Here is a 12,992-nt window from a genome sequence, read left to right on the forward strand (position 1 = left end):
CACACTTATCATTGATATTATACTCACAGCCTATACAGTATAACTGCAATACCTGTTGATTACCATTCATATCAATGGTATCGCCAGTCGTGCGCTTAAACTAATACAACGGGTGAACACTATTGTTGTGGATGTAAACTAACTATAACTCATGACAACCGTTTGCTACAACAAAACATTGATTAGTAATACACATACAGTGATTAAACATAACTACCCATCACTATCACCATTACCATTACCTTGGTCACATTTATATCATTCATCAATTTTAGTTGTTATATAATATATAAGTTTTTTTGTTGTTGAAAGTTTGTCTTTCATATCTACACTATTTTCTCATATGTCTATAACATATGATATTAATAATGATATCAATTAAATCACTAAAATAAGTGCCAATTTTTATAGATCTACACAATATTTATATTAAAAATATATGATTGATACCATCAAATAATTGGTGCCAACATAATGTCTCATTTAAATATAAGAGCCTATCAATCATCTGAGCCAATGAATCGCCAATACTATACTCTGCCAAAACTCAGAAGTGATACCCGAAGAAAAGGATCGGTCACTGATATGGAGGAGACGTCCGAAACTGATTCAATCGGACAAATGTCTATAAATACAACCAACAGTTTAAATGATAATCATTTGTATGGAAAGGAAAACTTTTTTATGCGATTAATGAAACACTTGACTCCACCCGTTAACGGGTCCAATACATTGCATCAAAATTGGTCTCAAAATTCATACTATTCTGAACCAATTGGATCATCCCTTCAACGACAAGAATCATTTACATCTTCAGCTTCGAGCGGATCTTTTAATAGAAACCAATTCGGTGCTCATTCGGGAAAAACTGGTTACGAAATGCCGGCCGTTTGTGGCATCAAAAATCACGGCAACACGTGTTTCATGACAGCTATCATACAATGTCTTTGTAATACAGATCTATTGGCCGAGTATTTTGTGATGAATCACTATAAGATTGATCTGTTAAGACATAACAAACTTCACGCCAAAAAGTATGGCACTAAAGGAGAACTAACAGAACAGTTGGCACTATTACTCAAATCTTTGTGGTCTTGTATGTACTCGAGTGAGATCTCCAGTAAATTCAAGACACTTATGGCTAAATATAGCGCTCAATATGAAGGCAGTGAACAACACGACGCACAGGAGTTCCTTCTTTGGCTTCTCGACAAGTGTCACGAAGACCTTAATATTGCTGAAGGACTTAAGGAATACAAGAAAATTCCCGTAAGTTTTGACATTTTATTATAAACATAAAAGTTATTATTATTTTGTTTGAATTTAATGCATGAATTGTCGCAATTTAAAAATAATCAAATTTTGATATTTTATGCGGAAATTTTTATCTTTTATATGGAAATAAATACTTCAAAACATTTGCACCCATTATATAAGCAATTTGAATAAAATGATATTTTATTTGCAATCGTTAGGCCGTATCTCATAACATGTCCGACGAACAGTTGGCTGCGGAAACGTTAGCCAATCACATGCGATGCAACAGTAGTTTTATTCACGACTTATTTCAGGCGCAATTGAGATCATCTCTTGTATGCCGATCCTGTGGCAAACAAAGCAATACATTTGATCCATACCTATGTCTATCACTACCCGTTCCCGTTAGACTGACGCACACTCTTATTATTAATTCAGTATTTTTTGATAGAAAGCCACGAGAAGTAAGTGTCGATCAGTTTTAATATAATATATTTTACTAAAATAAAGTTAAAATAATTTTGATACTAATTATAGATAAAAATTGGTGTTACTATTGAATCATTGGCCACTATTAGAGAATTAAGAGATAAAATTAGTCACTTATTAAAAATACCTGAAAAACAATTAATTCTTCTATTAATTGGACAAGAATTTGGTCTCAAAGAATTAGCAAAAGATACTGATATTGTTCAGGAAGTTCTCGAAGATATGAATGAAATTTATGCTTTGGAAACACCAAAAGTCGACCAAAACTATACTAACCATAACTCGATCTCAAGCAATGGTAGCGGACAAAAGTTAACATTGATTTGGTCCAATCGGGTCGGTATCGGAAATCAGGGAAAAATATTTGGACCATTGTTTTCTTGTCTGATATCTCGAGAAGCATCCTATAAACAAATCCAATTAGACATAATTAGTGCCATGAGATCTATGCTTAAACATGATTTTGATATTAATTCAATCAGTAATAGTATTAATTTACGACTTCGAGTTATTGGTGGTATACCTGGTAAAGCATATTTGCCTGAAGATGTTGATCATCCGCTATATATGTCAACAGTTGATAAGGCACTGTATGAATGTGAGAATAAGGACTATAGAGGACCCACTCATTTAAAATTAATGGTTGAATGGGATTTCGATTTGAGACAGACATTGCTTATTACTGATGACCAGATGAACGACTCAATAGTAGACCATTCAATTGAATTGGCTAAAGCCAGGTCTCAAAAGACTAATAGGGCTTCACTTAGTGATTGCTTTGATATGCATTTTAAAGAAGAACAGGTTTGTTATATTTGATTATTTAATTTTATAATTTAATTAATTATTTGGTATTAATTAAACAGTTGTGCGCCGATAATGCCTGGACTTGTCCGTCATGTAAGCGGCGGCAACAGTGTACTAAAAAGTTGAATTTGTGGTCCGTCCCCGATATCTTTATTATTCATTTAAAACGTTTCCGTCAATCATCTCAATCACAACGAAATAAAGTGACCACTCATGTAGTGTTTCCTCAAAATGGTTTGGGTATGTAATAACATAGTTTGGGTTTCATTTACATTTTATTTATAAACGTAAAATTATAATCAGATATGAGTTTATATCTGGAACCGCGACAACAAACAAATGGTTGCGCGAACTCTGATTTACCAACTCTTTGGTCACCGTGGAAGAGGTCTCGACTGAAAAGTGATGACACAACTTATGATTTGTACGCCGTCTGCAATCATAAGGGAAATATGCAGAGCGGACACTATACGTGTATGACTATTATTATTTAAAAAACAATTGTTAGTAAACCAATTAGTAATAATATTATCACTTTTTTTGGAACAGCCTATTGTCGAAACCCAATTGACAACTGTTGGTATCATTTTGATGATGCAAAAGTGGTGCCAATTAGTGAGTCGTCGATCATAACATCTGACGCTTATATACTGTTTTACCAGAAGAGTAACCTCTCGTCATCGTTGTCGTCGTGCGCCTCGTCTTCGACCTCAGGCTATAGCAGTTCAACCAGTTTTCAGATTAGCGATCAAAATAAAGATGTGATTAGTAAATGTGATTCTATCACTCCTATACCTGAAGATATTCGACTCATGGATATGATAAACACATCATCATTACATGACTGCGACAAACTATGTTCAGCCGCTGATGTTTTGTTGTTGAAGTCGCACGAAAAGGAAAGGGAGGGCGACCTTAAAACTGCTGCTGTACTGACTGATTCAGCAGCACTGAAAGCACGCTCAGCAATGGAGGCGCCCTATAGTAACCATCAAACTCTAATCACTGCCAAAATGAAACATTCAATTTGTGTTATGAGATCCGCTACTCTTCACAAAAGAATTAATGAAATTGAAACCGAAGAAAGACGACGAGTTAAGGAACAATTAGTTGTTATGGGTAGTCATAGTCGACAGGGGAGTCGAGACAGTACACACAGCAAACATAGTCGACAGGGAAGTCGAGATAATAAAGACACCAAAAATAAAGAGTTGACAACAAATCATACTTTAGTTGACACTAACAATCATTCGAGAATTTGTGATAATTCAATGTCTGCCGGAAAGACATTGGAATTGTATGCAACTCTTCCCAAAAAGGGATCTAAAAAGAAACTCTTTTCCAAAGTATTGCAAATGAATAATGAAAATCTATTGAAACACTCATCGCGTGAATCAGATTATAGTGACTATTATAGTGAGTGGGAGGGAACAAGAAAAGCACAGTCGGTCCACAAAAGTATTTCTGGATCTGTGAGCTGTAGAGAAAATGATACTGAGATTTACGGTGAAGTTGATGTGCCTGCCGTTCCCAAGAAACAGCATAGAGTTAAGAGAAAGTTATTAATGGGTGGGTTCATGAAACGCAAAAATAGATCTCTTCCAGACCTTAGAGAGGACATCATCAAAAATGGTACCAATAATTATGCCAATGATGCCATTAATGATACATCATCTGAGTGTAAAACAATAGCACAAATCAGCACAAAAGGTTTCCATCAGTCACATCGGCCAGAAAGAGGGCTTTATCAGAGACCAGCACTTCTTAAAGTGAGTCCACCTTTCATTGAAAAAACATACGATACAATTGATAGCATTTATAATACAAGTGTGATATCTAATGTGAGAAATCAAGAAATTATACAAAATAATAATCAATTTTATAAAAGTAATCAATTACCCCGTCCTCCCACTCCACCTAAAACTAAAGCAATCAATACTACCTTTCCTTTACCTGAACAACCATCTAATACAAGTGAGACGATTAGCAATGAAAAAAGTTTTTTAAAAGAATTGACTTCAAAAAGAGCTGAAATAATGAAGTCTAACCTTAAAAATAGTGATTGTATTGACGGAGCATTCATTGATAGACCAAAAGAACTGATAAATCACATGAGTTTACAAAATTCAAATTTCGGACCAAATGTTAAGTCTGTGATTAATAATTCAATAGTCAATCATAATATGAATTCATTAAATCATAATAATTATGAGTCAAACAATTTAATTGCTGCGACTCCTCCTCATTCTCAACCAATTAATAAAGAGATGCCAATCAGTATTACTAAAAGTGTTTCCTCCAAAACAATCATTAATAACGAAACAAACGAACCAACGGTCGACAACAATCCGGGACTCACTTCTGTAAAAGATTTAACCTCAAAGTTTGAGAAAATAATGGTTACCAAAGAAATGCTTATTTCCACTGAAAATCCTATTGAATGCATCAAAACTAATGAATCGCTCAGAAAGGATAGGATAGAGTCTATCCCACCCTTACCTATACATAACGGAACGCATAGGAGTGTACCTATAAAAACAAATGACAAAAGAGAACAATTGTCTTCATTGAAGCCATTGATAGCCGGTTTAGAGATTAACAAATGCGACAATTATGACAATTATCCCGATGTGAGTCCACTAACGATCCAAAGTCCAATTAATACTCCAAATTCAGTTAATAACAGCTTATCGACTGCCTTTCGGCCCAATAAACCACCTGATTATCAAACAGCTATGAAAAGGATAGGTATGTTAAGACAAGAGAAGCCAGGCCTTAGTATTGCACAACAACAACAAAGACCTTTTTATATGAACGCCAGCGGAAATATAGTTCAAGTTAATTGTGGGCAACAATTGAGAGCTATTCCCCAGCATATACTGCCAATACATACAACAACACCACCGACTCTACAATCACCTCAGTCTCAGTCACTGCCCATTCAGTCACAATTGAATGACTCGAAAGCTTTGATTTCAGAACAACAAAAGCAACAGACAGTGAATACAATGACTAATACAATGTCTAAGACAATGAATAACACAACCGATGATCTTAATTGTCATAACAATAAGCAAATGACAAGAAAAAAGAGTGCATTTAAGAAAAGTGTATCGTTTTCAGATCAGGTAGTATTAGTTGCCTGCGCTGATGAAGACCAGGAAGAATATCTTCCTAACCCTATACTGGACAACATATTAGCCAAACATAATATATCATTTGCTCCGCAAAGTCCATAGATTTTGTTTTTAACTATTTATTATCATTTTATTTATACAATTTTAAAGTACAATTCATTTTTATCGCTCATTATTATCAAACAAAAGCATTTTGTAAATTATTGTAATATAATATTCATATATTTAAACATTCATACATATTATTATTACTATTTTTGAATCTTTATAACTTGTATAACATATTATTATTATATTATAAATTCATACAAACAGCTATTTTTATAATCAAAACTATCATTTTATGCATAGAATTATTAGTTATTTATATAATTATATTAGACTTTAGACATGAGTTGCATTTTAAATGAAACTCAAATTGTGATGTTTTATGAATTGTTTGTTGAATAAAGAAATTTATTTTTAAGTAATAATTTTTTATTGTTATTATTTATTTATAATCTAAACATAATTAATATTTAGTGGACAACAGGACATGAATTTATCGCTGATTTATAAATATTTTATTAATGTGTTAATAAAAATTGTATTAAATTAATTAAATTCTCGATAAAAGGTTTGTTAATAATTGGAAAGAGCCTAAAGTTATTTTGTTTTATTATTTTGTTTAGTCTTTGTTCGTAAGTGAATGAAATGAAAAGTCATTGAAAAATAACTTTTTTTCTATTAATATCAAAATTAATGTAACTTTAATTTTGATTGAAAAATCTCGATAAGGATGTTATGCATTTCAAGGCAGACTATCCGTTAAATTAGTTTTAGCTAAAGATTTTAACCACTTTCATAACGGGAGGCATTTCCTCTCTTTAATTAGGCTTTTCCTGACAGGTGTTCACTATTGGTTAGGTATGTCAGCGCCACACAAGTCCTCATTCAAAATCTCTTTATATAACATTAACCCAAAAGCGAAATCATTTCAACAAAAAATTATTCGCTTTAAAGAAAGTATAATATTTAAAAAATGTTTACAACAGTTAGTCTTCCATAAAGTTTTTAAGGATTCATGGGATCAGTGGGTCCGACATCTAAACTATTTTGCAATTCGCGTGAATCACATTCCTGTGACATATGGCTTCCTTATATCACGTGTGCCATACAATTCATACCAACACTTATAGACTTTTGATGTGCAAAATAATTTTATGCCACAAATTTTTGGTCAATTCATAAATTTTCTTTTAAAAAACAAACTGTCCTATTTTGGATATGGGAGGACCTAAACGTATACTGTATGTAATGCATTTGCAATTGCAGATAAATAAACATAACTTAAATTTATCTCATATAACCATAAATAGTAATTTTCATTATCTTAAAATAAAGCAAACTAATTTAGGAAACAATTTTTCAACATAATGATGATTCAAATTTTATATATACAGTATTACCACTAAAAGCCATCATATAATCTCTAAAACCTATCATCTCTTACATTATATGGACTTCTCTAAGAGCTCAGAGATATAACACTTTTATGCGTAGGTTTGTTGTAGTGGTTGTCTCGTCAAACAGTCTTTTATTGGTTTCGTTTAATAACTTTAAAGTTCTCTAAGACTCTGTATATAACTTTTCACTAGAAGTCCGGGATTTGCTTCAATAATGGAGAAAAGTAAGCTAATGAGTGAGTGAGTGAATGAGTGAGTGAATGAGTGAATGAGTGAATGAGTGAGTGAGTGAGTGAGTGAGTGAGTGAGTGAGTGAGTGAATGAGTGAGTGAATGAGTGAGTGAGTGAGTGAATGAATGAGTGAGTGAGTGAGTGAGTGAGTGAGWGAGAGAGAGAGAGAGAGAGAGAGAGTCTTAAAATGAAATAAATATATTTAGTTGAGAGCTGAGAGCATCTGGCATTTGGTCAGTGACTGACTCGTGAATCACATGCTTTTGTTAGATCTCCTTAAGGAAAGTGTTCTCCGTCTGCCTTCTCTTCTCTTCTATATTTCAATACTGTCTTTAAATCACAATAAGTTCAATACAGTCACACTCTTGACTACAATCTGTTTCACCAAATCATGGGAACCTTTTCTTGGATACACATTATAGACACACACAAACACATATACACACACACACACACACACACACACACACACACACACACACACACACAATAATACATACACCACACACAACATTATTATTATAGTTATGTTTCTTTCCCTTAAATTATTACTGAACAGTGAGTTTACATAAATATATCGGAATATATTGAGTAAAGAAAAATAAATTTACATAAAATCATAAACACTTCTCTGTTTGTGTATAGTATATATGTTGGAGTTTTTTTAATAAAAAATAATTTTATATATTGTTGTAAAACTACTTTTGTGATGCTTTTGTTGCGAATTTTATTTTTCAATCTGAAATTTAATCTCATTCTCTCATTAATTTTAATTTTGAAATCTCGTTTTATTTATTTATTTTCATCTTAATAGTACAACTTATTCAATGAATATTTCTTTCTCTCTCTCTCTCTCTCTCTCTCTCTCTCTCTCTCTTCCCATTTCTCGACATCACTTGTGGTGAATCTCAAGGATCTACCCATAGATTCATTTATTCATCTGACAGGTGGTCGCAGTCAAAGGAGAGACACAATCTTCTTAAACGAAGACAAAGATTTGATATAACAATAGATTCATATTCTTTATATGCTTTTAATGCTATCATCAAGTGTTGAAAAAGGATATATAATTATTTTTATATGAAGTACTTGAGGACCAAAAATATATTTCATATTATAACCAAACCATTGCTCCACAATTTGGCAAACATTTATTGCTTTTATAACATTTTACTTAACAATCAAATGTATAAAAAAGTTTATTACATTCATTGACTTTACGCTTCAAAAGTTTCTATAATACAAAAAATAATTTCTTTAACCTTTGGTCTGAAATAAATGATTTTGTTTTTCAAAATGAAAGTCCACTTCAAAGTACAGTATTTTCTTTTATTATATTAAACATGAATAAAATGTTATGTGTTTTCTGTACTTTCTATATTTAGGGTTAGCCTAACATAAAATTTTTAAACAGTTTTAAAATACATTATACTGTATTTGTTTAAATCTAATATTGAAAGTCAAAAACTAAATTCCTATTTATTACAATTGCTTTAAATTAAATTATTATCCAATTTTTTCTGAAATATAAACATAATATATAAATTTATTAATATATATAACTCAAAGTATATAATATACTAGCATTAAAATATATGTATTCACAGTATTTTTTATCATATACTATAAAACATTGAGAAAAATAAAGCAAAACATGATTTACTATAAAGCCATTAGTAGTGGGGTTTAAATGGCACTAAAAGTAATAATTTATAGCTTAGAGTGGTCTCTGAGCTCAGGTGTTGTGTCTCTTCAAGGATAAGCTCAGGTGAGTCCTGTAAGGAGTTCTCCACCCCTGATAGGTCCCTATATTGAGCCCAACCATAGCGTGAGTCCAAAACATTGTCTATAAGATTACACTGAATCGTGTTGTCTTTCATCCAAATCCCTCCAAAAAAGGAGAGACCATTGAAAATAGTATTCAAAACATTAATACCTGTATTTCATTTGTTATATTTGAGAAAAACAGTGATTGAATAATTCAAATATATTTTTAATGAACTAAAATTATTTTCAGATATTATAAAATATATATATATCATATAAAGTACAGTATATATAACACTATCACTGTATATATACAGTATATAAATGATTTTATATTGGAATGTTTTCGCCAATATAATTATCGATACATTATATAAAATATTAAATAAAGTTTTTAGGCATTAAAAACATGTTATTAAATGATATAATATATAAAATACTATATTTAACATATTTTTGTGGCAACAAGTCGTCTAAAATGATATGATTGCACGCGTTGTGCACTTATTATTCAATTTTTGTTTATTTCTTCAAATTCCTATATAACATATAAATTTAGAGTATAATTGCAAATATATAATATTATACAGTATATACAGTATATAATATACAGCAAATCAATAATTAGCTTAAATAATAATAACTGAAAACCATTAATTATAATATCTTTAACAGTCTAAATCCATGCATGAAAAATCTATATTTAACGTTTATATATCATATTATTGAATAAATATGTGATTGAATTATACCCAGATTGATATATATATATATATATATATAAATTCATATCTAATTGAAAATTTTGTTATAGTTTTGAAATAAACTAAATTATGATTTTTTGTAGTGATATTTAGCACCGGTTTGTATGTATGTGTAGCCGTGTGCCTGACGTCTTGCCATCACTTTTTTATGACAGCTATAATGTTAGGGTTTTGTTATCTTTTTCTTCAATTTATATACCAATGAAAAGAGCAAACATTCAAAAAAACTTTGGATCTGACACTTGTTTGAGTCATTTAAGACATCTTTAAATAAATAGAAGTTTTCTAAAGTTGTTTTGCCACTACTTTTACAATCAAACGGCTGTACAATCAAAACGCGAGCACTTGTCTAACAACTTATCAAAATATGAAGTCCTCTCACTTTTTACCATAGATTTCATAAATTATCTTCAAAATTGCAGACCTTTCATGAGTTGGACACCAGAAAAATACTAATATTTATTTTTGTTATTAAATACAAGGCTTTTGTATATTTAAAAGATTTGTAATTACAGCTAAAACTAAAGTTTCATTGCTTTCACTGCTATTATATGTAAACGATATATACTGCAAACGGGTTTAGACTTTTGGTAAACCATTCCTTAATAAAATCCAAAACTTAAATATAAGAAAATAAGAAATTATATAATTTTATTATTGAATAAATTATTTAATTTTCTTTACTCAAAACTCAATAATAACAAAATTACAATTTGTTATCGATATTTTACAAATAATATGATCTAATAAAAAATAAATAAATTTTAAATAATAACATTTAAAAAAAACAAAATCAAATGAGTTTTTATCAAAATTCTTTTATGTATAGTTAAGTTTGGATGAACAAAAATTGACTATTCAATAGTCATAATAATTACTAAATGTTTTACATTCAAATACCCCTATATTTATATCCCATTACCAGCAATTACATAATGCATGAAGTATTTTAGTGGCTTAAAGCCATAGAAAATAACAGTAATGAAGGACATCATCAAAACAATATTACTATAGTAATGATTGTAATAATTTACAAGTGATTTTTTGGGTTAAAATTTAATGAAATTTTTTAAACAAACCTGTAATAAATAATAAACTCATTATTAAAAAAAATTGTTTACAATTAAATTGATTGAATACAAAGTAATCAAAAAATGTTTGGCGCAAAACAAATGAATGAATTAGAAACTTGTTCTCAAAAAAAATAAATAAATAAAAAACAGTAGAGTCCGGTGTCTTAATAAACAATCTTAAAGACAAACCCTGGGTGTGACCGAAACAACACTTTTTATGACTTAAGACTATAGCTATAAGATTATTAAAATTTATTATTGATTTTTAGTGTATTGACAATATATTTTTTTGGCCAAATAATAAGCAATGTTATTGCAATTTGATGAACATATGATATGTTACATATCTCATCAATATATCAATTCTGATGTATTTTTAAACTTTAATAATTTTTAGCGTGAAATATATCGACTAACCACTAGTTTTTAATATTTAAAAATAAGTTTTATATATATATATATATATATATATATATATATATATATATATATATATATATATATATATATATATATATATTTCAAAAGATTTTGATAAATTTATTGCGTATAACTAATAGTAGATATGAAACGGTTTGATCATTGAATCAACAATAGCCGACACCCCGTCTATTGTATTTAAAACTAGCATTTAATGAGTGATTGCATTCTTTGTAATGCAATAATCAATCTCTTAGTTAAGCATTTGTTTGTTCTGTAAAAGAAAAATAGCTAAAAATCATAATCAAAGGGAGTGTACGGCATATGGATGGGCAATGTTAGCACAGGGAGTGATTTCACTGTCAGATTGAGCGCTAAAATTATGTTAAGACTAACATTAAAAAAGAGATTAAACATTGTTTTGATGTAATATTTGACAATTACTGCGGTGTGTAGTGAAGGATGAAATAAGAAAAGGTATTAAAATTTTAAAAAAATCAATTCATATCTCAATATCTGATTCCTTCAAATGCTAATCTCTAAAATCGACATCTTATGGCAAACTTTTATATATATATACAATATATATATTTAATAATAAGTCATTGGGTTTCAAATATATATACCATTTAGTGATCACATAAAACAATCTTTTGGATTCAATTTTGACATTCATTTCATTTGAAACATAAATTAAAAACACATTTAATTTGCTTTATATGCCATTCAATCAAACAAATGGCAAACAAATATCACTAAAATATCTTAATTTGCAATTACTTTACAAAGTTTTTAAAAACAGATTACTTTTAATAATTTAAAGATTAAACTAAACGTTCGTTTAATTAAAGTCTTAAGAAGTCGTCAATCATTTTTGCTTTAATTTCTTAAACTTTTTCAAAAATTCTTCGTCCTGTTCCTTAAGTCTCTTGAGTTTACCATTCATTTTGATACCAATTCGTGAGGCCTTATGTGCTGTCCGTCGCTTACATTTGCGAAATACTTCTTCAAAATCTAAATTCTTCATTAATTTATTATTTAATAACAAATTATTATCGCTATTGTCGTCACAATTGTCATCAATGTCTTCATTTGGCAAACTCTTCACAAAATTGCTATATTTTTGATGGTTTTTGTTATCAACAGACGAATTCTTTTCCTTTACTTTGAGACCACTTTGTGTTTGACTAATCTTGAAGTCTATATAATTGGCCGAACAGTTGAACGACTGGTTCCACCATTGATTGGCCGACTCGTTGGCCTCAAAGCCGATACCGTTTTTGTTAAACTTGATCTTCGGTTTGATAGCATTTGTGATGCCGTCTTCATTGACGCCCAATCCCTGGCCATCCGTCCATCCCATTGACAACAACTGTTTACGCGCGAAATCCATTCTAGCGGTCAGTTTTAGTGTCGAAAGCTTCGGGAGTCGGGAGTCGGGAGTTGTGTCCGACAAATGTTTTACACGTTTTACACTAAATTTAAATACAATTTTTATACACAAATTACGTCACAAATTGGAAATTCATTTAATTTAATATAAATAACAATTAATTATTAATTTTTTTTTATAATTTACAACAAAATTAATTAAAAATATTT

At 30.1% G+C, this 12,992-nt stretch overlaps 2 protein-coding genes across 2 annotated transcripts; one reads left to right on the forward strand and one right to left on the reverse strand.

Moving 5' to 3' along the window:
• The first annotated feature begins 474 nt into the window (after window positions 1-474).
• LOC128965520 (uncharacterized) lies at window positions 475-5,792 on the forward strand. The gene is made up of 6 exons (XM_054312227.1): window positions 475-1,269; window positions 1,476-1,721; window positions 1,795-2,550; window positions 2,613-2,793; window positions 2,857-3,027; window positions 3,103-5,792. The coding sequence occupies exons 1-6, from the start codon at window positions 475-477 to the stop codon at window positions 5,790-5,792; spliced, it is 4,839 nt and encodes a 1,612-aa protein (XP_054168202.1).
• A 6,437-nt stretch (window positions 5,793-12,229) lies between these two features.
• LOC128965434 (G patch domain-containing protein 4-like) lies at window positions 12,230-12,886 on the reverse strand. Its single transcript, XM_054312130.1, has one exon. The coding sequence runs from the start codon at window positions 12,781-12,783 to the stop codon at window positions 12,259-12,261; it is 525 nt and encodes a 174-aa protein (XP_054168105.1). The 5' UTR covers window positions 12,784-12,886; the 3' UTR covers window positions 12,230-12,258.
• Window positions 12,887-12,992: the final 106 nt, after the last annotated feature.

Source organism: Oppia nitens, unplaced genomic scaffold, assembly GCF_028296485.1.
Source record: "Oppia nitens isolate AA-2021 unplaced genomic scaffold, nextdenovo-longstitch-racon4-pilon3 scaffold17_pilon_pilon_pilon, whole genome shotgun sequence".
Lineage (NCBI taxonomy): Eukaryota > Metazoa > Arthropoda > Arachnida > Sarcoptiformes > Oppiidae > Oppia > Oppia nitens.

What these genes read in the sequence shown, in the direction of transcription:
- LOC128965520 (XM_054312227.1), top strand. Translation starts at nt 475, where the DNA reads ATGTCTCATTTAAATATAAGAGCCTATCAATCATCTGAGCCAATGAAT. An exon ending in GTTTCCTCAAAATGGTTTGG is followed by an intron (nt 2,794 to 2,856) that starts GTATGTAATAAC and finishes AATTATAATCAG; the next exon opens with ATATGAGTTTATATCTGGAA. An exon ending in GCAGAGCGGACACTATACGT is followed by an intron (nt 3,028 to 3,102) that starts GTATGACTATTA and finishes TTTTTGGAACAG; the next exon opens with CCTATTGTCGAAACCCAATT.
- LOC128965434 (XM_054312130.1), bottom strand. Translation starts at nt 12,783, where the DNA reads ATGGATTTCGCGCGTAAACAGTTGTTGTCAATGGGATGGACGGATGGC.